This window comes from Sciurus carolinensis, chromosome 3, assembly GCF_902686445.1.
Source record: "Sciurus carolinensis chromosome 3, mSciCar1.2, whole genome shotgun sequence".
Classification (NCBI taxonomy): domain Eukaryota; kingdom Metazoa; phylum Chordata; class Mammalia; order Rodentia; family Sciuridae; genus Sciurus; species Sciurus carolinensis.
Window position 1 is genome coordinate 49,706,621 of NC_062215.1, and position 27,898 is coordinate 49,734,518.

The window sequence follows — 27,898 nt, forward strand, 5'->3', positions numbered from 1 at the left end:
GCTAATATGGGGGAGAGAGAACCATAGCATGTTCAACTTTCTAACCTTAAAAAGAGTATATAAAAGATCTCATTCTATCATGTACAACTAATTAGAACAAATAAAATAAGTTTTAAAATATTAACTATTTTTTAAGAGGACTATGGGAAGGTGTGTGTGGTCGTGTAATTTAATTCCATTTTATTTCAGTTATAGGAGAATAAATAGGAAGGAAAAGAAGAGAGAAAGGGAAGAAGGATGAAATGTATGGAAAACAAGTAGAGGAGTTGAGGAGAAAGAGATAGAAAGAATTGAAGAGGCAAATAAAGACGGTGAAAAGTCACACAGCATGCAGGAGCTTTAGACAGTAGCTAGGCAGTCTTCATCATTTTAAGTGGCAAGAGACAGGAGCCCAGAGAAGTTAAATGGTTTGGCCAAGGTCAGTGCTGGAACTTTGGGATTGGGTTTTCTGGTTTCTAAGCAGAGAATACACATAAAGAGAAGGACCAACAAAGGAGGATGATTATGGGAGAGTGTGACACAAAGGACAGGAGAGAGGGAAAGAGCAAGACAGAGAGTCACACACACACACACACACACACACACACACACCATGCAGTGAGTTCTAAGGCAGATGTTAATCTAATTAAACACTGTCATTCCCTGACACTGCTACACAGTGTCCACTTTTGTCAGAGCAAGATTCTGGACCAGCAGCAATCACAGCACAGGGAACTTGCTAGAAATGCCTATTTCAGGTCCCACCCTAGATCTACTGCATCCTAAAGTCTGGGGGCAAGGCCTAATGATGCCTTCACAAAGCCTCCAGGGGGTTCTGGTGTGTGTGTGAAAGTTTGGAATCTTTGCAGTAGGCCATCATACTATTACCTCATTACCTTAACAAGCGTAAAAAACATGTATATTCTCATCATTAACTTGTCACTGGGCTATCTGCAAGTTCTACTGGGAATTTTAAGTATTCCAGATTCACTTAAAAACTGTGGGAGACACCAAGGCCACAACGACTCAAACCGGATGCACAATTCAGGAAGGTGCTTGAAACCTCCTTTACTGGGCTTACCAGGGTTGCATTTAATTGGTACAAACTTGCACATCTGGGGCTAAACTAAGAGATGTTCCAAAAAGTGACGCTCAGAAAGAGAAAACAGTCCTCACAATTTTTTTCTTAGAGTAAAATGTTCCTTTTTATTTTTACTTTTTGTTGGTACCAGAGATTGAACCCAGGGGTGCTTAACCACTGAGCAATATCCCCAAGCCCTTTTTATATTTTATTTTTAAGACAGGTCCTCTCTAAGTTGCTTAAGGCCTCCCTAAATTGCCGAGACTGGCTTTGAACTCGTGATCCTTCTGCCTCAACCTCCTGAGTTGCTGGGACTACAGGCATGCACCCTGGCACCTGGCCTAAAATGTTCCTTTTTACCTTATTCCCATTTGCCTACTGTAAGCCCTAGACCTGGTCATAGATCCTTCAGAACTCAGCTCTTCCCAGAGCCTGTGAATCTGGCCCACTGTTGAATGGGGATCAAGGTGACGACCCTGTAGATGCAGTAGGCATCCAGGTGTGAGACTCAGCAGTTCCCTGGTCTTCCCAGCTCCCTGCAGTCATGAGCTCGGATGCTGAGATGGCCATTTTTGGAGAAGCAGCTCCCTACCTCCGGAAACCAGAGAAGGAGAGAATTGAGGCTCAAAATCGCCCATTTGATTCAAAGAAAGCCTGCTTTGCAGTGGATGATAAGGAAATGTATGTGAAAGGTGTGATCCAGAGCAGGGAAAATGATCAAGTCATCGTCAAGACCCTGGATGACCGAGTAAGTGCTGATCTCAAATGTCTTGGGATAATATGGGCATCCTTGTTTTCCTTTGGAGAGACTATTAGAAATTTCATCTAAAGACAGAAGGAAACTTACAACTTCCTGTTCTGTAATGAAGGACCAGGTGAAAGTTGCCATGCCACACACATCACTCCTGTATCTTTCCTTCGAGGGTTTGGGCTTGAGGATCTGGGGGTGTTCACTTTGGAGAAAAGGGGAAGGTGCAGGCAAAAGATATTGGACTACTTAAAGGCAAATCAGTGCTATTGTTGCTGGATGGAAAACCAAATACAGCTGTTTGGATTACACAGTGACTCTTAAGAGGAAGCCTAGGAGGCGCTGGCTAGTTTAATATGGAGAATTACAACGTGCCATTCCGTTCAGTACCATCAGCTCTCCATCAAAGCATGCAGGGGTCACTTTTCACATATTTGCAACTCTGAGCACATTTTTCCCCCAAACTTACCATCTAGTGTAAGAATCAAGATGTATGTGGCAGGTATGAGTCTCAGTTCAAACTCAGGCACGTGAGACATTTCATTTAAGTTTTTTTATTTTTGGACATAACCTCTGATTCCAGATCTTTATCACTAGGCTAGGAAAACAAAATGCCTTCAGTCACTCTCAGGGTCATCCCGCCCTCAGGTTGTGGCACATTTTCATAACCTTACACGGTCTCTCATTGAGGTCAATTTTCTCCTAAAAGATCTATTTAGAAAAAAGTGCCAGCTCCTAACGCTTCAGGATACAGAGACTTTTCTCTCATCCCTTTGGCCACAGTGGGATCTCTCTTTCTAGTCCAGAGCACTGGGATAGGTGGGCCTCCCTTCTCAAGAAATTTAGGCTATGGCAAATCTCCTTCCTTTTTCCTTCTCTGTAAAATCCTCGAAGGTCCTATAAGCACTTTGGTTTTTGGAAAACAAAATCCAGAAAATCCTATAGGTTCTTTCTCTTTTCTATCCAATTTTCTACCTCTCTTAAGAAAGAAGTGCACAGTCAAATGCATGTTTGGGTGAGGAAAATACACGGGGGCGAGGGGAGGGAAATCTAGTAATTGCCTCAAAATATTTTTCAGCCATGAGCAATGCATGGATGCAGGCTCCAATGTTCTAACTAGGAAAGCAGAGGTACAAAGAATTATGGGAGCCTTGAAGAAACAAGGAAGAGAGGAACTGGATCCCAGAAGAGGGGGCACTTGAAGGTGTCCAGATATCATTTCAATGAAGACATTCTAGATAAAGGAACCCACATGATCAGGGGCATTGAGGTAGAAATGCACAAAACACATTGGAGCACTTCCTTCCAACCTTCCAAACGTTGTCTCACCCCAGCACTCACAGCAAATATGGTAAACAAAGGCAACCTACCTTGATATTGGCTATTCTAAGTTCCATCTAGCCACCCCAAAGGCCAAAGGGCTCTATAGCTCTGCACCCCTGTAACCCTCTCCTGGACCACATGATGGCAGACTGATTGGGGGCATCAGACCAGAACTGATCATACAGTTTGACCAGAACCAGGTTAATCAAGGAGAGTTACTTAAGGATCATCTCTAGACATGGAATTGATCCATAAAGATATCACTGCATGGGGTAATTGTACCACAGTATCTCACTACTTCCACCCCACCAGTGAAGTGAGGTGCAGATCACCGGCTTCCCCATCATCGATTGCTTTTTTTTCTCAATACCCAGACGCTCACTCTGAACAGTGACCAGGTGTTCCCCATGAACCCTCCCAAATTTGACAAGATAGAGGACATGGCCATGATGACCCACCTGCATGAGCCTGCTGTGCTGTATAACCTCAAAGAGCGCTATGCAGCCTGGATGATCTATGTGAGTGCCCTTGAACATCTGTGCATTTTATTTATCTCTCTTAGTAAAAACAAGATCCAAATGATTAATTTTCTGATTTTCCAGACCTACTCAGGCCTCTTCTGTGTCACCGTCAACCCCTACAAGTGGCTGCCAGTGTATAACCCTGAGGTGGTGGCTGCCTACAGAGGCAAAAAGCGCCAGGAGGCCCCGCCCCACATCTTCTCCATCTCTGACAATGCCTATCAGTTCATGCTGACTGGTGAGTCATCTCTTTGATCATGTTTTTAAAAATAATTCTCAGTCAGTTATTCAACCCTTTAGAGGATTTGGTCATCTTAACAATGCATGAACCAAAATGATCTTAAGTGCCTTAGATGATTTGGGAATAAAAAGCCAGTGGTACAACATCTTCCATTTACCAGTCATGGTGCCTGACAAGGCCAGTGTTCATGGCTGAAGCCACACTAAAGTCCATGCTTATTTCAGGGACCGTGGAACACAAGGAGATGCCCTGTCCTTAACCTCTCCATCCCCAGTATGGACATACTTGGAAGAAACTATATAGTAGCCACAAAGTTGTAAAAATAGGTAGAAATGTGTCCCTTTACCTGCCTTTTCCTACAAACTCAGACTCCTGTCAACCTTCCCCAGATGTCCAAAATGGCACAAGAAATGGAGATATGGTGATACTGCTATGCCATTATACCTACCATCACTTTTATCTATTCAACTTTCACCTGATTTGACTCAACAGAGACAAGAAATAAATGCTGGCATTTGAGATTGGAAGACACTTAAAAATTGGGTCCAATACAATGCCACCCATACTTCAGTCATTTCTATCCCACATCTACAATTCTTACTATTTCTGCAAATATTTGTTTTCTTTAACTGAAGTAACAACAGTTTCAAAGGGAAGGTTAACATTACTATTTATATTAGGTTGCTATAGCTGCTATAACAAAGTACTACAGATTAGGTGGTTTAAACAGAAATATAGTGTCTCATAGTTCTAGAGGCTAGAAGTCTATAACCAAGGTGTCAGCAAGGTTGGTTCCTTCCAAGGTTGTAAGGGAACCTGTTGCAGGCCTCTGGCTTAGTTAGCTTCTGTGGTTTGCAGGCAGTCTTCGGTGTTCCTTGGAGTGTAGAAGCATCACAGTGCTCTCTGGCTTCATCTTCACATGGCATTCTCCCTGTGTGTGTGTCTGTCTTCAAATGTCCCCTTATTAATATGGATACCAGTCATATTGAATCAGGACCTCACCCTACCCTGAAAGACCTCATGTCGATTAATTATATCTGCATCTTATTTGCATCTTATTTCCAAATAAGGTCACATTCTGAGGTTCTGGATATTAGGACTGCAATGTATGAATTTTAGCAAGACAAATTTAATTTATACTCTCATAAATAGAAATAGGTTCTCATGAGTAGAAAATAAAGGTAAGAGAAAAATACAATGACAGTCAGTAAGTGCCTATAAATTCTAATTAGAAGCTGTGACCTCCTACTAGCTCAGAGTCTGAGACTTTCTTTCTTTGTTTGAAAGGGAGATAAAAAGTACTAGCAAAGAGTTAAAGATCTCTCAACATGAATAACTTTTACATGTGGGGTTCACTGTTTACTTCCCAGGCTTCCCAGACATCCCACATTTAGGAAATTCACACAAACTGTCCCCAAGAAGATTAGATATGCCTGAACCACACCACAAATTCATGGCAAAACCAAATCAGACCCTAGGTTCTTTAACTTTCTCCCAATTTGCCCTGTATTTAAATCCTGTTTGTTCATTTATTTTGTTTTGCCTCCTTCTATGTTTTTAGATCGAGACAACCAGTCCATCCTCATCACGTGAGTGACCCCTGTTTGAGCCCATGATGACTCACAAGCCAATGCCTATCCCTTCCACTTTCCTTTACCCCATTTACTTTTAAATTGGCAGTGGAGAATCTGGTGCAGGGAAGACTGTGAACACCAAGCGTGTCATCCAGTACTTTGCAACAATTGCAGTAACTGGGGACAAGAAGAAAGAGCAGCCAACAGGCAAAATGCAGGTAAGTAGCGGCCTGCACTGGAGAGCCATATTAGAATAAGCATATCTGACATATTGGGTGAGTACCAAGGGTTTGTCCTCATGCAAACCAGGTAAATAGAACAGAAGTTTCCTCTTCTCTGTATTCTCACATAGGACATTTCCAATGCCAAATGTGTGGGTTTTTTTCCTATACTAGGCAATGCTCTCATCCTCCGCAGACACCAACTAGGGTGGGAGTGAGGGTCTTATAATTCAATTCAATTCAATTATGATACTAACTCCCTGGAAATAGTATCATATCCCATAGGATACCCTCCACTTCAGGTGCCAATTGCAAACCCCAGATTGTTTTACCTGTGTTTCTGACTGAGCAGCTACAAATCTGGGGCTCCCAAGTTCAGTAATTTTCTAGAATGACTCACAGAACTCAGGGAAACACTTTATTTACTACTGGTATATTATAAAAGATACAATTCAAGAACAATCAGTCAGAAGAAATGCCTAGGGGGGTAAGATATGGGATAGGAACATGCAGTCGCCATGCCGCCTCCCAGCATCTCCATGTGTTCACCAATCTGGGAGCATTCCAAACCCCTTTTGTTAAGAATTCTTACAGAAGTTCTGTTACATAGGCATGACTAACTAAATCATTGACTTTGGTGATCAACCTTCAGTCCCTCTTCCCTGAAATCTCCAGCCCTATAATCAGTTCTCATGGCAACTAACTCCTATCCTGGGGCTGTCTAAGAACCCCCAACAGACACCACTCATTCATCATTAGTATATAATAAGACACTTAGCACTTTGGAGATGCTCAGGGTTTCAGGAGATTTGTGCCAGGAAACAGATGAAGACTGTAATATATATATATATATAATATATATATATAAAATATATATATAATATATATATATATTTTATATATATAAAATATATCTTTATATATATATATATATATTATATATATCTTTTATTATATCACAATATGGGGCAAGACCTAAAGTAGACTTGGGGTCTAGCACCAGTTTCCTCAGCAATAGCTGAGTGATCTAGATCAACTCCACATGCCCTCTGGATAAAAGAATGGAAACACCAGTTTTCAAACTGAAGCATATAATCAGAACCAATAAAAGGGCTTTTAAAAGGGCTTTTAAATTATGGCCCAGTCCATAATTTCTAACTAAGAAGTTCTGAAGTGAGACCCAATGTTTTGCCTTTCTAACATGTTTCGTAGTGCTGGTCCAGGGACCACACTTTGAGAATCACTAGATTTAACAGTTCCCAAAACTTCTCTGGAGCCAGAAGGATAAGTCATGGGAGTGAGATAGAAATCCTGTTTGCCATACTAGACTTCTAAATAACAATTTTTATGAAATTTTTTTTGCTATTTACAAGATATTTTTGAAAACCACTGTTTCTATTGCATGATCTCTTGGGTCATTTCCCATTCTGAACACAAGTGTCTATGATATTAGGTGAGTACAGAGGTACATGTACCTAAAACATCCATGATTTATAATGAAATGTAATCAGAGAAGAAAGGTGATGTGAATGTCAAGATGGAGAGAATAATGGTCCATCTTAGAATCTGGCATGACCAGGGGGTTCTTTCATTGCTGTCCTAATAAGAGCCTCTCTGGGGTAGGATCTTAAGACTCCTTAGGTGGGATCTGGTGGGGTCTTTGTATCTCTGCACTGGACTGGTGGACACTTCTCCCTGAACCCTTCCCAGAGCACACACACTTTCCAGTCACCAATGGGCTTCTCTGGAAGACAGTCCAGAGTCCTCTCTTTTCCTTTCTTTGTAGGGAACACTGGAGGACCAGATAATCCAGGCCAACCCCCTGCTGGAGGCCTTTGGAAATGCCAAGACCGTGAGGAACGACAACTCCTCCAGATTTGTAAGATTCAGTCCCATTTTCAACTACCCCCGCTCTTCTGCCTTTCTGACAGAGGGAGTATTTAACTGTCTTTGCCTAACTAGTTAACATCACCTCACAGCATCCTGAAGTCAGAGATTCAGATTCTGCAAGTAGAAATCAATTCTTGAATGCTGAAATCAGATTCTCTAGATGGAGACATTTTAAACCTTATTTTAGCCATTTTTATAAGTGTGTAGTGATAGCTAATTGATGGTTTAATTTATATCTCCTAAATAGGTAATGATAATGAACATCTGTTCATGTGCTCACTTAATATTACTGAGTAACATCCATTGACTTAGCCAGAGAATTCTTGGTATGAACTAAGTTGGCAGATTTGACTTCCTCCAAGTCAGAAAGCCCTGGGAGGTGGGGAAGAACTAACAAAGGCAGAAGAGATTCCAGTGGAAATTGGATGGTGCTGAGCATATGAAGGATATAGTCCATCCTTCAACATTTCACTTTGGATTAGCTCAACCAAAGAGGTATTTACGCCCACATTGGCAAATAAACAAACATCCAGCTCTGTTTAATTTCATTGGTGAGGGGAGCAAATACTCAGAGGTACCTGAGTATTTAAGCCTCTAGTTGCAAAAGTACATCAGAACTTCACACATCTCACCAGCTGGATAATCTCAAGCTCACATTTTATGGTCATTCCACCAAGATGAAATGGTTACTGATTAAAAAGTAGATTCATTCTTCAAAGATTGTGGTTCCGATCCCTGGCCTTTCTTTCCTTGGATATGCCCTTGGCACCCTGTGCACTGTCTATTGCGCATCTATCTTCCTGGGTGCAAAACTAAGCCCTTATTTGGAGAGGATCTGAGTGCATTTTACATGCGTAGAGATGTATTATAGCACTTGGACCAATTCAGCTATGGTGCTAACCTGATTCCACTTTAAAGTGGAGACGATGCCTTCAGGAACTCCCTGTCATCACATCCATTTATTCAATTGAACAGTCTTTCCTCTTGGAAAAACTCAGAAGTCATAAGTACTCTGTTCACCTTCCTCCCTCTAGATCTTTGCAGGCTAGTGAGTGACTTCCATTGTCTTTCAGAAATTAGCTAAAACTACTGAAGCTCCAACATTCCCATTCACACATACCTCCACTGACCCTGCACAAACCCTTCTAGGCTTCATTCAGAAAAATATTGAGAATATTATTGAATACTGACCACATTCCAGACTCTGTGGAATAAGTAAGTCAACATTTTCACCATTAAATTTGTTCACAGTGTAGTAGAGTACCAATTAAGTGAATATGAGAAAAGGGTGCACACATTTTATATATGTGTACTATGTAAATTAATACATAATGTTTATATATGTGTGAATTATATATAAATTTTATAAAATAATATATAAATTAAATGATATATTTTATGTATAATTATATGTATGTATGTGCATATGTGTATTTATACCACATATGTGTGTATATATGTGTGTGTATATATATTATATGTAAATATATATATATATATCACATATATATGTAAAAATATTTTATTTTTCACTCCCCAAAAAGGTGGTAACCCAGACCCTGAGTTGTTCTTTTGGGAGTCAGAGACCCAGGAGTTAGACTTGCCTGTAGTAAGTAGTATGTAAAACTGAGGTGAGAAATCTCAGAAGTAGCATCCAGAGGCAAAAGAAAAAAAAAAGAAATTAGACAGAAAACCCATTCATGTAATCCATTCCAAGATTTGAGAAAGTGTTTGGGAATCAAGGTATAAAAACAGGATAAAAATCAAGTATGCAATCAGGAATGAGGTGGTTCAAGCAGGGAGTGGGTAAGGAGCCTATGGACATTCACTGAGTTGTAGGACAGGGCCAGCTGCCCTGGGTAGAACTACCTGAGCCTTGCTTGGCCCAGCCTGGGGACTCAGTATGGGACAAACTGAGAAAGGAAGTGTTTATGCTTCTTGGCATCATTTTTTCCCTAACCCTGTGCTTCCCACCCATTGGTGGTAGCACCTAACAGAGGCCCACACAGAACCATATAAAGCAAGTAACTTGGTGTTTGTCAACCTGCCATTGGACAGGGGAAGTTCATTCGGATTCACTTTGGAGCCACTGGAAAGCTGGCATCAGCAGACATTGAAACCTGTGAGTCCAAATCTGTGATCCAAATACCCTGATAGTTAACCACAAAGGTAATTCTTGGGAACCCGAAATCATTATTTTTTGGTTACCTTAGATCTCTTGGAAAAATCCAGAGTGACGTTTCAGTTATCCAGTGAGAGAAGCTATCATATTTTTTACCAAATCATGTCAAACAAGAAGCCAGAGCTCATTGGTAAGTCTTGGATATCATTCTTTTCCTCATCAGCGGCTTTGGGACAATGCCCAGATTAAGTTGTGTCTACAATATTAAAGGGATCTTTGTGTTTTGCAGACCTGCTTCTGATTTCAACCAACCCCTTTGACTTTCCCTTCGTGAGCCAGGGAGAGGTCACTGTAGCCAGCATTGATGACAGCGAGGAGCTGTTGGCAACTGATGTAAGCATGAAATTAATTTGTTTATACAGAGAATTAAGAAGTTTTGAACTGAGAGGCAGCTCAGTGAGCTCATGAGAAAACTGGGATCCAGGGACACTAAGTGTTTAGACCCAAGACAGGAATTGAGAACTCAGAGAATGAGTACAATCTGCCCCTTTCCACATCACAAGATTCCAAAATAAGAATCCTGAAGGTTCTCCAAGCAGGCCTTCACTTCTATCCTCTAACACTTTAATTGGAATAAATTGTTGTATTTATAAGCTTTGTAATGTAACATTTGTTGGAAGTTTTCAGATTACCAAACCACTTACACAGCTCAAGAAAATATAGAAAATATGAAGAAGGACAAAACAGAGAGACAGAATAATAACAACAACAACAACCACCTCATACTGCAGTAGCCTCACCATTTTACTTTTTATTTGTCCTCCTAGGTTCACTTTAGGCACCTTTTTCCTCAGTACACCTGTCTGGTCTGTGGCCTTTTTCTTTGGGGAATATCTGCAGAATAAATAATCATAATAACAATAATAACTGAATGTATTGAGCACTGATGTGTGCAAGGCCCTGAGATTTTGTGGTTAACTGCATTATCAATTTAAGTCTTAAAATTAACTTTGGCATAGGTAGTAGTTATTCCCACTTCACAGATATGGAAGCTGAGACTTAGGAGAAACTATATAATTTGCCTGAAGACACGGGGTCTGTATATTACAAAGAAAATGTTTAAATCCAAGTCGGCCCAACCCCATAACTTGCATTTTTTAATTAAAATACCCTATCTCTGAGCAGTTCATCTCTATCTCTGCTGGTTTCATTCTCATAGAAACTCTAAGAGCTGTGGAAAGAGGTCAAGTCCTTCATCCTAGGGACCTTGCCCAGGGCCCAGCTTCTTAGCTTTCATTGTGTGACATTTCTGGGTGTAGCTAATTGTTTTAATGCAAGTAAAAGAATGTTCATGATTAAATAGAGTTAACTTAAATCTAGTCTCATTTTTAACCAGTTTTCCCTAGTCTTTCTCAACTGGTAAAGTACAGAAAATGGTCTAGTTAATGACTGATGCTCTGCCTCCAACCCCCAAGAAAGGCCCTTCTAAGTACTACCATCCCTCAGTATCTGTGACGAATTGGTCCCAAGACACCCCCTGGACATCAAATCCATAGATGCTTAAGTCCCTTATATAAAATGAGGTAGTATGAGCATATAACTTACATATATCCTCCTGTATACTTTAAATCATTTCTAGATTACTTACAATGTAATTACTTACACTATAATTACTTATAATGTAATTACTTACAATGTAAATGCTGTGAAAGGTCATATTGTATTGTTTAGACAATAACAAAAAATTAAGGTTTGTATGTGATAGTACAGTTACAAGTGTGTTTTTCCCAAGTATTTTTGATCTGTGGTTGGTTGAATCCACCTGTGGATACAGAGGTTTGCTGTAATCCTTCAAGTCACCAGAGGTGTCTCACATCCACAGGGTAGCTCCCATGCTGCCAGGTGTTCAGTTGCTTCTCCCAACTCATCTGGGGTGATGGTTTATGACCAATGAGGAGAATGCCTTCTTGGGATTATATTCTCCAAGAGGCTCCCTCCCCAGGCAGTAATGCTTTCTCCCCCAGGCAGTAATGCTTTCTCCTGGTTTCTTTCAGCATTTAATGAAAGGCTCTTTCTCTTTTAACCTAAAGCAACACCTCCCTTGGGCATAGATATGCCTTCAAGGGTTAATTCTCATGGTCCGGGGATCTGTCTTCCTCTTTCAGTTCCTGATGTGGACTCTTCCTCCCCCAAAAGAGGGCACCATCCTAAGAGTGGTCCACTCTTCAACATCATCCTGCTGACCTACAGGGTTCATCCTACCAAGTCGCCAGACATGTCCAGACATGTTTCAGCCCCACAATGAACATTGTGTAGGCTCAGGTTACAAACCTTGCTATGTCAGCAATATGATACCCCGGAGAAGGATTTTTTTTTATTGAAAGCTTGTGGTAGATGGGCAAAGTGGTTACATAACCAAATCACCAACTACTAGAGGCTTTGACTTGGTAGTGACCCAGCTTATCTCTAGCCTCCATTTTATCACATCTTTCCTGTGTGAAAGGTTACTTGCCCTCATAGAACCTAAGTTCCTCACCTGGAAATTGGAAAAAATCTATACATCTACAAGGTATTCATGTGAATTTAATGAGAAAAATATATGAACAGTGCCTCACTAATGCTCAGCACAAAAAAAAGAAAAGAAAAGAAAAGAAAAAGGAGCTTTGCAAAAGTTTGCCCCTTTCTCATTTGAAAGCTGATGGTGTTATCGTTGATGAACTCCCTTTCTAGATCTGCTGTTCTATAATGCATTGACTTGATTCTGAACAACATGGGAATTCCTATGCAACAATAATAAACTCTCAAGCTTTTGGACACTATTTCTCCATCACTATCTGTGTGATTTCCTTCACACAGATTCCCAATAGCCTCATTCAGAAAACAGCCCCCATCTACACACAGTGGGAAGGATTTTACTCAGTTTTTATTTGATGGACAAAAACAGATCATTCACATGTTCTTCTTACAATCATCTCCAGACACACAAACATGTCAAACAAATGGTTTTGAGCCACTAACTTACCACACTCCACCTGTCATCCATTTATTTGAGGAAAATCTATCTCAAGTACTGTACGGAGGTCTCTGCCAAGAGAAAACTGCATGCAGATCCTTGGGTCCTATTGAGATAACTGGCCTTTTTTCCTCCCAGAATGCCATAGACATCCTGGGTTTCAGCTCAGAGGAGAAAGTTGGGATCTACAAGCTGACAGGAGCGGTGATGCACTATGGGAACATGAAGTTCAAGCAGAAGCAGCGAGAAGAGCAGGCAGAGCCAGATGGCACAGAAGGTAATTTCATCTGAGAAGGAGGATTTGACTCTCCCCTTGTGTTCATGTGTGGATGAGACCATGTGAACTAAACATTACATCTCAAGACTTGCTCTTCCAAAATTGTATAAATGGAATTTGAGTTGTCTGAAGCTGGTTGTACCTACACTGGGGATGTCCTCTCACTTGATCAAGGACTCCTATAGTGGGGATCACCAACCACTCTGCTAGTTTCCACATTCAAAGTTCACCTATTTTTTAAAGGTAGAATTAATGTGAGAATCATTAAGTGACCTTCACATTATGTCTGTGTATATCATTACTATTAATGTCTACAATACTGTTCTAATCATTTGGGCCTAAAATGAGGCCTTTGATAAAGTGGGGTCCAAATTTTCTTCTTCCTATCACTCCCACCTTGACATCTGTTGAACTTGACCCTGAAGTAAGGACTGGTGAACAAATGTTCCTCTTCATAACTCTCACCTGGCTGACCCCACTAATATCCTCTGCATCACCCCTGAGAGGTTTGGGAATAGAACCAGGGAAGCAGGAGGGCTGAACAAGGACAGGATTTACCCCCCTATGTCCTACTAATTGAAACTCTTACCTCTCACAATGCATCCTACAAATGCATTGAATAAAAGGCTGGCAACATGGGTGATAATTCTGCCTTCTTAGATCATCCCCAAAGTGTGTGCAGCAGTGTTTTATACTCTCAGGTAATAAGAAGGAATTAGAGATTAGGGAAATTTACATGAATTTATCAGTCCCATAAAGCCCACCTAGTTAGGTTAGTCCCTCCTAGGATAATCTCCCTTTTATATGGACTCAAAGTCAACTGGTTATTAAACTCATCATGGATGTGATATCCCGTCATACACACCAGGGGGCGTATGTCTCAGAGCTGTCTTAGAATCTTGCACATCACAGGTGTGCAGAGTAAATAATGGAAGAGAAACAGAGCTCTCAGCAGAATGCATTTCTGACTGGGGTAATCAGGGAAGGTTTCCTAGAGGAAGAGACACTGATCTGGACTGTGAAGGAGGATTAGGATTCTGAAAAATGTGGACAAGAGGGAAGAATAGGCATAAGAAATTGCCTGGGGAAAAGTAGTACAGAAAAGAATATGCTGGGAAGGAAGGAACAGAGGGTGGTCCACCTTGGTTATAGAGCAGTCTATGTGTAGTGGATTTGTAAGAAATTAGAATTCAAATGTGATTATTTTGGCATTTGTTCTGAAAGGCCTTGAGTGCCAGGATGAATGGTTTAGAATGTGTTTGGCAAGCTGCAGAAACCACTGACACTCCAAGTAGCACATGTGACCAGCTGGGATTAATCAGTCAGCAGTCAGCTTCTCAGCTCACCAACCCCCCAGCCCAAGGAGTACCCCCAGGGATTCACATATAACCTATGCACATCCTCCAGGATACTTTAAATTATCTCTAAATTACTCACAATACCAAACAATGTAAATTCTATGTAAATAGCTGTGCCTTTTTGCTTAGATAATAAGGACAAGAAAAAAAATTCTATGCTTATACTGATGTGATTTTTTCCCAAATATTTTTGATCCAGGGTTAGTAGAATCTGCATATACAGAACCCACAGATACTGAGGGCCAAGCACAGTCCATGAGCCATATGAAATTGCCAACTGCCAATTGCCTGTCTATGAACACTTGAAGTCAGAGTCAAGGTTTTGTGCCTCTTTTGGTCACTAGCATGGCACTTTGTATAAATTAGGAAAGTGCCTAATGTGTTGTCAACTGTCCAGATGGTGCCTCCTTTACTTCCATACCATTTTATGTGTTACTGGACTCTAATATTACTATGTCATTTATATCTTTTTATGAAGTTGAAATATCAGTAGGTCAGGATCAATCAAAAAGTTAATTGCTGGTAAAGGTTATATCTAGGAGGCAAATTGGAAGTTCTCGAGACAGGTCCCTGGACTACGAATTGAATTGAAACTTCACTGGTTAAGTCTAGTCCTGGTACATATGGGATAACACAGAAACATCAGAAGGGTTAATAGAAAACATTTCTGGGAGGAACAAGAGCCTAATTGGGTGCTTTAGCAGTGGCTGCTTTTGCATGACACATTTCTCCTCTCCTGTCAGTGGCTGACAAAGCTGGATACCTGATGGGTCTGAATTCTGCAGAAATGCTGAAAGGCCTGTGCTGTCCAAGGGTGAAGGTTGGAAATGAATATGTCACCAAAGGGCAAAATGTCCAACAGGTAATGGAAATGCTTTGAGTCCAGTTGAGGAAGGTATTTTGCTATTTTAATCATCATCCTAAAGTCTTCGCCGTGGCAATTCTCAGAAATACTTAGGAAACTGTTTTTGACATTAAGGGGGATTTCATTCTTAGGCCTCAGGGGGAACTCAAGTAATGCCAAAGAAAAAAACACCCCCGGGGTGCCATGAGGGCCAGGAATCAAGCAAAGGGGAACTCTCTGGAGCTAGGCAGCCTTTTTCTAGCTGCTCCACTGAGGTGCTATAGGCTCTCTCTTTCACTTTTGTATCTTCACTTAGGTGGGTAAGCTTTCTCCAGCTCTCTGGCAGGTGATACCCTCATACCTCCCAAGTTTACATCTCTGTGTTTGCAGCTCCATGCTGAGACTGAGACCAGTCAACTCCAGATTCTCTTAAGAGACACTCCATGTCACCCATCCTGGATCAAGGCTCCACCTCTGGCTCAAATAAGTATGGCCAGGGGCTAGAGTCACGGGTTATAACTCTGGTTGTTAGAAAATTATCTTTGTAAGTGGAATAGTTCTGAAAGAAAGAGTAGCATCATGAGGTGGGCAAATGTCTCAAGAAATATTTAACATTATATTGAACAGTATGAAATTGCAAAATTCAATTGCTTTTCACCTTCTTGACATCTATTTCATCTGTTCCAACTTAATGCAACTGTAAAATCCCTAATTTGAGTGTGGTATGGGTGATCCTTCCTCAAGGTGACCAACTCGGTGGGAGCCCTGGCCAAAGCTGTCTACGAGAAAATGTTCCTGTGGATGGTCACCCGTATCAACCAGCAGCTAGACACCAAGCAGCCCAGGCAGTATTTCATTGGGGTCTTGGACATTGCTGGCTTTGAGATCTTTGATGTGAGTTGTTTGGTAAAATGACTGACCTACTTGGTGTCTGCTTGCCAAAATTTCCAGTGAATTTTCCAAACTCACTCAAACTCTTTGGTTTTGGCAACACCCAGTTCAACAGCCTGGAGCAGCTGTGCATCAACTTCACCAATGAGAAACTGCAACAGTTTTTCAACCACCACATGTTCGTGCTGGAGCAGGAGGAATACAAGAAGGAAGGCATCGAGTGGGAGTTCATTGACTTCGGGATGGACCTGGCCGCCTGCATTGAGCTCATCGAGAAGGTAGAGAAACGCTGCTCCCCAGGGGCAGCTCCTTTTGGCTGGGACCCTGGGATACTTGTTCTGCTTCTCCTCTGCTAATAGTTTGGTGCCCTAACCCTACTCTCTGAAGCTGTGAGCTTTCAGATGACTGAATCCCCTTTTGCAGAGAGGATAAAGCATTTGGAAAGCACCCCAGAATCTGTTCTGACACCTAAACGAGGTGCATGGGTGGTTCAGATCCAAGGGTTCAGTTATTCCCAAGAATGTGAGTGGAAGCCCAGCAAGGACTGTGGCACTTCTGATCCTTTAGGTTTAGCCAAAGACCCAAAGAGGAGGGACCAGGCACAGAGGGATTCTTGGTGGAGTATTACTATGAAAACAGGAGATGACATTAACTTTTTAAAAAGAACTTTCCATAACAATTTTGAAAACATTGTGTTGGAATAACTATATCTTCCTAAGTAGAAATGAGAAACCCAGATATTATTTAATGTATGACTTGTGCAACTTTCTATTTTTTAAGTCTATTGCTAAAAGTGAGCTACATTTATATGCACAAAATTTCATTCCATGTTCTTTTGTTCAACAATTATTGAACACATTCTGTGTATCTACCACTGTTCTGTCATTGCACCAAACCAGAAGCCTTGCTGTCACAGAGCTTATTATGTTCCAGTGTTCCTAGTACCAGAGTGAAGGCACCAAAGAAATTCTCTTTGGCTTCTCCAGATCATGGAGCCATTGGTAAGTACTCTTAAATAAAGAGGCCTGGTCTCTGTTCTCCTCCTTCCAGCCTATGGGCATCTTCTCCATCCTGGAAGAGGAGTGCATGTTCCCCAAGGCAACAGACACCTCCTTCAAGAACAAGCTATACGACCAGCACCTTGGAAAGTCCAACAACTTCCAGAAGCCCAAGCCTGCCAAAGGCAAGGCCGAGGCCCACTTCTCACTGGTGCATTATGCTGGCACTGTGGACTACAACATTGCCGGCTGGCTGGACAAGAACAAGGACCCCCTGAATGAGACTGTGGTGGGACTGTACCAGAAATCTTCACTGAAGTTGCTCTCCTTCCTTTTCTCCAACTATGCGGGTGCTGAAACAGGTAAAATTCTTATCTTTATTTCCCCCCTCTGGAAAGCTCTCTGTAATTACTCATATCCCAAAGCTGCTCATTGAACCAGTAGTCAAGCATGAGCTTCAGGCTGAGCTTGACTTATTTGTCCGTCTCTGTTCTCCATTTTTCTTTCCCCTACTCCAGCTCCTCCTGTTCCTTAAGACAAAGGTCTGTGGAGGTACAGTTGACCTCTTAGTGCCCAAACTAGCCATTATTGCATTGTTTAATTGTTTTTTATTAACATATAATCTACATACAATAAAATTTACCCTTTAAAAATTTCAGTAGTGTTTAGTATATTCACAATATTGTACCACTACCGCCATCACCTCTGCAATCTATCAACATCAGTCACTGCCCATTTTGGTCCCCAGCCCCTGAAAACCACTAATCCACTTTCTGTCTCTATGGATTTGCCTATTCTAGAAATCTGTTACAAGTTGAATCACACACTAAATGGCCTTTGTGTCTGGCTGCTTTCACTCAGACTAATGTTTTCAGGGTTTGTCCACAATGTGGCGTATTTCATCGGTACTTCCTTCCTTTCTATAGATAAATAACATCCCATTGTATGAATGTACCACATTTTGTTCATCCATTCATCTGTTGACGGACACTTGGGTTGTCTTGACCTTTTGTCTATTGTGAAAACTGCTGCTATGAGCATTTGTAGACATGTTTCTATGGGAAAATGTGTTGTCACTTCTCTTGAGGGGAATATACACCTAGGAGTGGAATTGCTGTGTCATATGGTAACTATGGTAACCTTCTGAGGTGGCTGAATACTTTTCTAAACTGACTTCAGAAGCTAGTATCAATTTTTAAGGTTACCATTGTATTTATATTTTAAATAATTGCCTAAGTAGAGTTGAAAAGGATGGGCTACCTAGATGCACAAATTTATTTTATCAATGCTTTTAATTTTAAATATATGCAATATAAACATCTCACAGATAATGAGATCTTTTAAAAATTAATGTCTAGCATACTTTGGCACAGAAATGCAATAAATGTGTACAAGTTTAAACTTGAACAAGGAACAACATTTTCTTTAAATCTGGCCAGTGTGTCTCTGTAACTATATTATATAACCTCACTTAGATATAGCACTAAAACTTTAATATAAGACCAGATGAGGATGTGAGCTAAATATCAAAGTAAGTCATTCAGAAAAAGTAGACCAAATATCACTGACTCCAAATTAAGATAGCAAATTGGGTTATTTCTTTCAGAAAGAGAAGAAAAATTGACTTGTACAATATTCTCAGCTCACTTTTATTACCTTCAGTTACTTTCTTATTAAGAGGTAAACAGGGGAACTGAGGATGTAGCTCAGTGGTACAGCACTTGCCTAGTATGTGGAAGGACCTGGGTTCAATCCTCAGTACTACCAAAAAAAGAAAAAGAAAAAGAAAAAAAGAAAGAAGAAAAAGAAAAGAGCTAAACAGAAACTGGAATAAAAGGAAGTAAACTCAAGAAAGAAATTACAACCATTAAGAGGGATGGCTCAATCTTGCCAATTATTCAATGTGATTTCATATCTAACTTCTAAAGGTAAGAGACTGACCTGTTCTGAGAGTCTTAAGTTATTATTGAAGTGAAATGCTACCCACAACCTTCCCCACCCCATCAACGGGTATAAAGCTGAATGTCCACAAATCTGAACAGTTTAAAATCAAACAAACAAAAAATTAGGTCTCTTAAGTCAAAAGAAAACCAAAACTCCTGTTTCTGGGCTTGGAAGAGGTGGTTAGGGAGTCCCCCGCTGGGCTCTCTAGGCTGTGTCTCACATACCCTTCTGTGTCTGCCTCTAGGTGACTCTGGGGGAAGCAAGAAGGGCGGGAAGAAGAAGGGCTCCTCTTTCCAGACGGTGTCAGCCGTGTTCAGGGTTCGTGTTTTAGCAACTTCTACATTGTCGTTTTTCTGCCCAGCAAAAATGACATGTGCTAAAACAAACGTGCTTGTTTTGGTTTGTGTCCCAGGAAAATTTAAACAAACTGATGACCAACTTAAGGAGCACTCACCCTCACTTTGTACGATGTCTGATTCCCAATGAGACCAAGACTCCTGGTGAGTAACAATCCCATCTTGCCATTATTGAACAGAGCAGGACTTCCTAAAATAGACATAAAATTCTGTGGATGTGTGTGGGGAAAGGGTTATAGTCTTTATCATTTCTCAGATTAGTCTGTTAAACCAGGTTACCTGACTTGTAAATAAAAATACTAGATGCCATTTTAAATTCTAGTTTCATTTGCTGTGAAGAAGTTTTTTAGTTTGATGCCATCCCATTTATTGATTATCGATTCTACTTTTTGCGCATTAGGAGTCTTGTAAAAGAAGTCAGTTCCTGAGCCAAAGTGTTGGAGTGTTGGGCCTACATTTTTTTGCACTATAAGCAGGGTTTCTGGTCTAATTTCTAGGTCTTTGATACACCTTGAGTTGAGCTGTGTGCAGGGTGAGAAATAGGGATTAAATTTCATTCTACTACATGTGGATTTCAGATAAATAGTTCAAAACTTGCTGCCTGGTGCATTGGTGTATGCCTGTAATCCAGCAACTCAGGAGACTCGGGCAAGAGGATCCCAAGTTTGAGGCCAACCTAAGCAACTTAGCAAGACCCTGTCTCAAAATAAAAAAGGCTAGGGATGCAGCTCAGTAGTATAGTGTCCCTAAGTTTAATCTCCTTCACCACAACCCCCTCTCCACAAAATTACTTAATGTGACCCATGCAATGTTTGGGATATATTTGTTAAAAATTTCTTTAATTTAAATATTAAAAATTATTCACTTTATATGTGAAATTCAAATTCAACTAGGCAACCTGTATTTTTTCTGGTGTCCCTACCATGAAATCATAATCCAAATATAGTATGTCTAGACACATTCCATCTATAGCTTTCATAAGATTCTTAAAGGACTCTATTGGCCTCTTTTACCCTAAAGTTAAGAATTACTGCATTTGGCAAATAATCATCAATATCAACAACAACAGATTTGTTTTTTAGCCTATAGTATATGTCAGTCACCTTAAATTACCTCTCGCCCTTGAAACAGATATGCATGATTGTCTCTACTTTAAAAGCAAGAGAACTGAGAATCAGAGATCATATGTATCTAGATAAAGAACACCATGCACTAAAGTGAGACCTTAACTCTGTCACTCAGTACTGGTTCACATACTAGAGTATAGCTGTTTCTCAGGGTCATTTGTCTCAAAAAGAACAAACTGTCACAAAGAGCTATGGCTGTGCGGTAGCCTACCCACAGTGAAGTCCTTATATACCAAACTCTGAACTCCAGGCTCATGATTAAACACCCACCTCTTCCACATCACGAGTGAATGGAGATACCAGATTGCTCTGAGAAATTGTCCCAGCTCTACTCACCATATTACCCCAAGCCAAAAATTTTAGTTCTGTCTGCCTCATCTTTCCCGTCTATAAAATGAGGATGACAAGTGGCATTTTGACTTCTTTCTTTGATAAGTGCTAATAAAAGGAGTAAAATGCCTCTTAATCCAGTGACTCACTTTATAAGCATTAACTCATTCAATCTGCTTTAGAGGGTTGTTATGAGGATTAAATGAGCAAGTACAAGAAAAACACTTAAATCAGGGCAAGCACATTGTGAACACTCAATAAATGTTGTCTATCAATGAGTAGCAGGAGGATGCACAACCAGAAACCATACCTCCCCAAATAACTGCATGTACTTATTTAGTGGAAGTGTATCTTCCGTGAAATTTAGATTCTAAAGTCCAAGTCAAAGACCAAAGCCAGTGCATCATCTTGATACACACTGCTAAGGGCATGCTGTGGCTTCCCAGTGAGCCCACACAGCTGGTGTCTCCTCCAGACTTGAAACAGCCCTTTCCTTGGTCAAGTGTCAAATGAAATCATTGCCTTATACATTGGTGTTTTATCATGAAAACATCAGTTTCTGTCATTGCTGTCATTAGGCACATATTTGCATAAATCAGATGTGCCCATAGCATGGATCCTCCAGAAAGTAGATGGCCTTCAAATATCAGGAGGGACAGGGATGGGTTGACCTCTGGGGGTTCCAACTCTACCAATGGCTTACCTTTTCTTTCAAAACATCAATCCCAGGAAAATCTGTCATTTCCTCTCTGTTTCTCCTTTGCTCTGGCATGGCTCTATTTTCATTCCCTTTTCTGGAAAGAGACTAACACACTGCTGTGGTAGCCTGGGTGACACCTCATAAAGCACTTAGTGCAACCCCTTCACTTCCTAAAGGAGGTCCCACCGGAGACTCTGGGATTCCAGTGATTTGCCCTGGGGCACCCAGAGCTGGGACTGGAAGCCATAGCCCGAGACCAACTCTCCAACCTCCTCCCCACCCACAGGCACACATGGTTCTTTCTAGTTGTCCTTCTACAACCCTCCAGGGCTTCATGAGCTCAGAAACAGGAGCACTTAGGGAGCGGGGCTGCCACCTTGGTTCCTCCTCTTGTGACAAGCCTGGGACGTTCCAGGTGTATGTATGCCGTTTTAAAATGTGGGTTTGATTATTATTTAGGTGTGATGAGGCCAACAGATCAGGTGTCACTGAAAAGATAGTTTGTCATGCTCAGTTTCCAAGAGGAGGGGGCTCAACCTGTAGGGTCAGGCAGGGAAGGTTAGGGAAGGGCCAGGTTAGGGAGCATTAGAAGAGCGAGGGAAAAATCTCTGGTAAGAGGCTTCATTGTGGTTTTCATGGAAAAAAATGGGTGAGGCATTGTCAGCAGGCTCAGCTGGTTTAGGATTGGACAGACTGAATAATTGCATCAGGTTTCAAGGTATATGAACTGTCCCCAGATGTCTTTGCTGTGGTGTGATTAGGACAGAGGGACAATGTCCCAGAGTGTGAGAGTTGGATAAGGACAATGTTCGGAATGCAAGGGCTTTGGATTGGTTGCTTTGCATATGAAAGCCTAAATTAAAAGGGAATGGTTTGCTAATGCTAAGAGTCCGCTAGCTACTGAAGGGGCAGTCTTTCCCTGGTTAGCAAGTCCCCTGAGATGTCAAAGCGTCATCAAATGCAGTGTGTATGGACACATGGATATCATGATTCATGCAGCTGCCCAGGGTAGGCTGAGATGGCAGGAGAAAAGAGCGAGATGGAAGTAAAAAGTGAAGGGGGATAAAAAGGAAAAATCTCCGGAGATTGGTAATAGGAGAAGGAGAAGGCAATGGTTCAGGGAACATTTTGCAAGTTCTGGAAGTTTGTACCAAGACAAAGGAGGACTTTTCATGGACCTGTTAGAAAACACCTCATCCAGGGTTGGGAAGAAACATATAGAGCAACCCCTGAGATATTTCAACTCAGAACGCTCTGCACAGAGAAGAGGGGTCTGGGACGACAGAGGGTTCAGTCTCAGTTCTGCCACTACTTTGTAAAGCCTTTCACCTCTCCAGGCCTCTGTCTCCCCAGGGTTCTGTGGGGATTAGGAAAGAGCCCGACCCCCATCCTTCTCTCTCTCCCAGCCACCAAGTGCACACAGTACCCAACAGGTGCACAGCTCGGCAAGCAGCATGGCTGCTCTAGTCTCCCCATCATCAGATGATGATTCTTTTCTTTTGGCTCTAAAAGGGTAATTGTCCTCTACCTGTGCCTTTTCTCCCTGCTTCTGGCTCTTGTGGGGATGTGGGCCTTAGTCTTGCTTTTGACCATGCCAGGTCGCAGCAAATCACAGGGACAAGTGTCTGTGGAGCCCCTACAGTATGTCAGGGGCTATCTTAACCTCTTCACTCATCTTCATTCCCTTAATCCTCACAATAGTCTTTTAAGGTAGATACTCGTATTTTTCTTATTTTACAAGTGAAGAAATAGAGGCATGGAAAATTTTAGTTCACCCAGCTAGTAAACAGCACAGCTGGGATTTGAACCCGTAGGAATGGTCATCTGAGAATTAATGAGGGGTGGACTAGATGATTTGTAAAGTTCTCTCTACATCAGTGATTTTCTGAATTTCTGACACAATTTCTATTTGGTCTGAACCAAATTTTTCTCTAGGGAATCACTGTCCAATTGAACCTTTGGGAAGGATGGAGATGTTCATGGTCTGCACTGTCCAATATGGCAGCCATTAGTTAAGTGAAATGTGGCTAGTGCAACTAAGAAAATGAATTTTTAATGCTAATGAATTGTAATGTAAATAGTCTCACGTAGGTAATAACTGCTGTATCAGACAGTGCAGCTCTAGCAAAAGCCTTAGAAATTGCATAATTGTATAACAATCTGTCTTCACAACCACTAGGGAAGCTTGTAGCATTCCATAAGGTTATAACCTTATTTCCATAAGGTTAAGTCAAAGCCAGCTTCAGCCATACCCTCTCCAGCAACTTAGGGAGCCCTTGTTAAGAAGTCATCATTTTGGAACTGGAGAATATCATGCTAAGTGAAATTAACCAATCCCAAAAAACCAAAGCCAAATGTTTTCTCTTATATGCTACTGCTAACTCATAGAAGACAGGGAAAGTAAGTGAGAAGAGAAGTACTTTCTATTAGACAAAGGGGAATGAAGGGAAGGAAGGGGAAATAGGAATAGGAAAGGTAGTAGAATGAATTGGACATGACTTTCCTATGTTCATGTATGAATACATGAGCAATATAGTTCTATATCGCGAACAACTAGAGGGGTGGGAGATTATACTCCATGTATGTATGATATGTCAAATACATTCTACTATTATTTATAACTAATAAGAACAAATAAAAATATTTTTTTAAAGAAGCCCTCATCTAGCCATGATATCTCCCCTGTAACCCCTCAAATAGCCCCAAGTCAGAATGTTCTCAGCCCCAGTTTGAATTGTGCCTGACCCAGAATGATTACCAAGAGTGGTCATAGTACTCCCCCATGGGGGTTTGTCCTTCTGTAAAACTTTTAGTCATCAACCCCACTTGCCACAGCAGGTGCCAAGCAATTGACCGGTGACCACCCACTCTGAATTCAGCCTGCTCCCTAACAGCCCTCCTTCTTCTCTATTTTATTTCTCTTCTCTCACTGAAGACAAGTCCGTATAGTGTAGAGGTAGGAAGGCATTTTGAGTAACCTAATGGGAAGCCCAATAGCCACTCCACACCTATTGTGCCCTCTCTGGGAGTCAGGTTAGAATCTAGAGCCATAAGCAGGGTAAAGATCAAACCTTTGGTTCTTATTCCCTTGGTTGTGGGTGCTAGAGACCCCCTAAGAGACTGGGATTATTTCCTCTGTGGGACAGAGATTTCATCAGGTTTCAGTCAACTCCAACCCCCCACCTTAAAGCTGGCATTAACTCTTTTCTCCTCAAATCTGGATGTTTTGGAGTAATTCCTGGTGATCATCCAGGATGAACAATGAGCCATGAAACTCTGGAGGCTTAGGCAAAAGGATTGCAAGTTTTAAATCAAACTGGGCAACTTACCAAGAACCTGTCTCAAAATTAAAAAAATAAAAATAAAAAAGCTGGGAATACAGCTAAATGGTGAAATACCTCCGAGTTCAATACCCTGTACTGCTACAAAAAATGAAAATAAAAAATAAAAGAAGATGAACAGTGAAAAAACCACAGGCATGCTCTTAAGATGCTCTCTTCCCAGGTGTGATGGACCACTACCTGGTGATGCACCAGCTGCGCTGTAATGGGGTTCTCGAGGGCATCCGGATTTGCAGAAAAGGATTCCCCAGCAGGATTCTCTATGCTGACTTCAAACAGAGGTAGGTTACCTTGTCTTTGCATCTCTCTCCTTTTGAGGGCATCTTTTGCTCTCCCCAAAATCATTCCTTGGGCTGGGTGGTTGATGAGTTCATAAGCCTCCTGGGGTTTTTATGGACTTTGTCTTTTGCTGGGAGGTGATCCCATGCCCAAAATGAATGCTGGGCCTGCCCAAAATGTCCCAAGGCCAGAGCCCAAGCTCTCTAACCTAACTGTGACTCTAGACCAGGGTGACTCAGCCTCTACATTACAGACAGTTGAAGCTAGATAATTCTTTTTGAAGGGACTGTTCTGTGCACTGGAGGATTTTAGCAGCATTCCTGGCCTCTGCCCAACATGCTGGTACCAAATCCACAGCTCTTACCCTCAAGCTGTAACAATCAAATATTTCTTCAGACATCACTGGGGACCAAGTTGCCCTTGTTGAGACCCACTGTTCCAGACCACCTCTCTCCTCCCACCTCTCTCTTCGGGCCTGGAAGTTCAGGCCATATCCAGAGTGGAGGAGGAGAGGAGACCCTCTAGAGGTAGGAGAACTGAGGTCTGTAGGTTACAGTTGATTTCAAGGCTCTTGTAAATTAGATAAGAACCATTGCCTCTGAAAGCAAAACTCCAGCCCTGTGTGCACTTGCTGGGCTTCCTTTATGCTTTTTGTTCTCTCTACCATGGCCCTAGAATCAACCCCTAAATATCCCCATCTCCCAGAGCAGCTGAAAGTATTCCACTTCCTTCTAAGGTTGGAATAGAAGAAGGTTCTAGAAGGCCTGGTCTCAAGCATGGGACCATTCTAGGAAGTTGAATTCATTCAAGAAATTTTGTCCCCTTTCCTCAGGTATCGGATCCTCAATGCCAGTGCCATCCCAGAAGGGCAGTTCATTGACAGCAAAAATGCTTCAGAGAAGCTCCTGAACTCCATTGATGTGGATCGGGAACAGTTCCGGTTTGGCCACACCAAGGTGAGAACAGGAGAAGCTGGAATCCCACCCACACCCTCAGCCCCCAGGAAACCCACAGTCCCAACTGCTTGTTAGTTGATTGGAGGGAAGAGTCTCTTTCCTCTTCCAGTCAACTTGACCATCCCTTATCTGCAGCCCAGATAAAGGAAGCTCTGTGGTTAGGAACAGAGGGTTTTATCTGTACATTGGCCTTGAAGTGACTAGAAGCTTAGATTGGAAGCCCCAGTGAAAAGCAATGGGGAACTTTGATGTCCTAGAGGGAGATGAGAAGAGAGTGTTAAAGGGAAAGGAAGAACCGCAGAGAGAAGAGAACATAGAAGATTCTAGAAACAGTGAGGACTTGAGGGTGCAGGGGAAATGGAAGCTCCAGGAGGGCAATGACAAGGACAAAGCTCAAGGTCACATGGAGAGGTAAGTCAGATAGGAACCACTGAGTGGCAAAGGCTGACTTTCAGTCCTGGCCTGACTCCAAAGATCTACCTTCTAGAAAGTGGCAGGCTGGGGTCCTCAGATGGTCCACAGAGTGCTCTCTCTCCTTGGATGTCATAGAGATGGAGAAAGTTCTACCCCTGCATGCAGTTGGTGCAATGGACCTGAGGGTGAGACAAGCCTTCATTGATGGACAGGGAGAGGAGGAGAAGGAAGCAGATACAGCTGTGACTCTCTCCTAGTCCGGGTTCAGTTGCACTGGTGTTATTTTCTGGACTCCTTTTTGCTGTCTGGGTGTAAGCTCTGACAGAACTGGTCCATATGGGTTGGTGGGCCTGGAACCTACTTTAGAACAGGCTACCTCACTGCCCCAAAGGTGCAGCTGCAGAGACGAGAGTCACTGGGATGGGTCCTGGAGGCTAACCTGCTGCTGGTTCCAACCTAGCACTCTGAGAGTCCAGCGGGGGACTTGGGCAGAAATAGGCTCCCTCAAGAGACCAAGTTGAACACCTTCTGAAGACAAAGCAGGATCATCTCTCTTTCAATGCAGGTGTTCTTCAAAGCTGGACTCTTGGGACTTTTGGAGGAGATGAGAGACGAGAAGCTGGTGACCCTGATGACACGCACGCAGGCTGTGTGCAGGGGGTACCTGATGCGGGTGGAGTTTAAGAAGATGATGGAGAGGAGGTGATGCAGATTCTCCCTTCATCTTACCCTACCCTTCCCATGTAGCAGCCAGTTGTCACTTCCTGCTTCATTGTTGGGATACTCTCCTTCATTCATTTGACCAACACTTACTGAGCAGCAATCTCATGCTGGGTGTACTCTGCTTGGCACAGGAGTACAGAATGGAGGGGGAAGCAGACACGTGCATGGTGAATTTTAACACAAGTGCAATGTTATAGTCAGGGGAGTGGGGCTCTGACACAAACAAGCCCCCAAACTGGTTGGGGGTTTGGAGTTGTCATGAAGAAATTATTTTTCTAAGTTTTGCATGACATATTTAAAAAAATCAACTAGAAGGGACACCAACAAGCAAGTCAATATTATTGGAGCACTGAACAAGGCAGACAGCCAGGGTCCCCATCCTCTGGTTGATGGGGAAGTTCCAAAAGACGTATAAGGAGATGAGTGATGAGATCAGTTCACTCTAGCAGCTAGGAAAATCCTAAGGGGATGAAAGGGGACATGACTTGACTGTAGCAGAAGTCCAAATTAAAGAGACAATGACCTGAATTGAGTTGTAGTCTATGAGTGAGAGAGGAGGCCATGGAATAAAGAAATATTTAAGAGTCTTATTGCTTGAATAATTCAAGAAAAGGAAAAAGCAGCTTGGATGACTGGTTATGTGAGAA

At 41.9% G+C, this 27,898-nt stretch overlaps 1 protein-coding gene across 1 annotated transcript in view; it reads left to right on the forward strand.

Annotated features, from left to right (window-relative positions):
• Positions 1-1,604: 1,604 nt before the first annotated feature.
• The window catches only part of Myh13 (myosin heavy chain 13), a 52,494-nt gene continuing 26,200 nt past the window's right edge, over positions 1,605-27,898 (forward strand). The window contains exons 1-20 of the mRNA XM_047547234.1: positions 1,605-1,808; positions 3,506-3,649; positions 3,734-3,890; positions 5,455-5,482; positions 5,574-5,685; positions 7,475-7,567; positions 9,637-9,700; positions 9,792-9,890; positions 9,990-10,093; positions 12,852-12,990; positions 15,092-15,210; positions 15,937-16,086; positions 16,191-16,361; positions 17,134-17,443; positions 18,261-18,266; positions 19,270-19,343; positions 19,438-19,525; positions 25,043-25,160; positions 25,991-26,114; positions 27,094-27,230. Of these exons, the coding sequence (XP_047403190.1) occupies positions 1,605-1,808; positions 3,506-3,649; positions 3,734-3,890; positions 5,455-5,482; positions 5,574-5,685; positions 7,475-7,567; positions 9,637-9,700; positions 9,792-9,890; positions 9,990-10,093; positions 12,852-12,990; positions 15,092-15,210; positions 15,937-16,086; positions 16,191-16,361; positions 17,134-17,443; positions 18,261-18,266; positions 19,270-19,343; positions 19,438-19,525; positions 25,043-25,160; positions 25,991-26,114; positions 27,094-27,230 (2,441 nt within the window). The remainder of the gene's footprint in view (positions 1,809-3,505; positions 3,650-3,733; positions 3,891-5,454; positions 5,483-5,573; positions 5,686-7,474; positions 7,568-9,636; positions 9,701-9,791; positions 9,891-9,989; positions 10,094-12,851; positions 12,991-15,091; positions 15,211-15,936; positions 16,087-16,190; positions 16,362-17,133; positions 17,444-18,260; positions 18,267-19,269; positions 19,344-19,437; positions 19,526-25,042; positions 25,161-25,990; positions 26,115-27,093; positions 27,231-27,898) is intronic.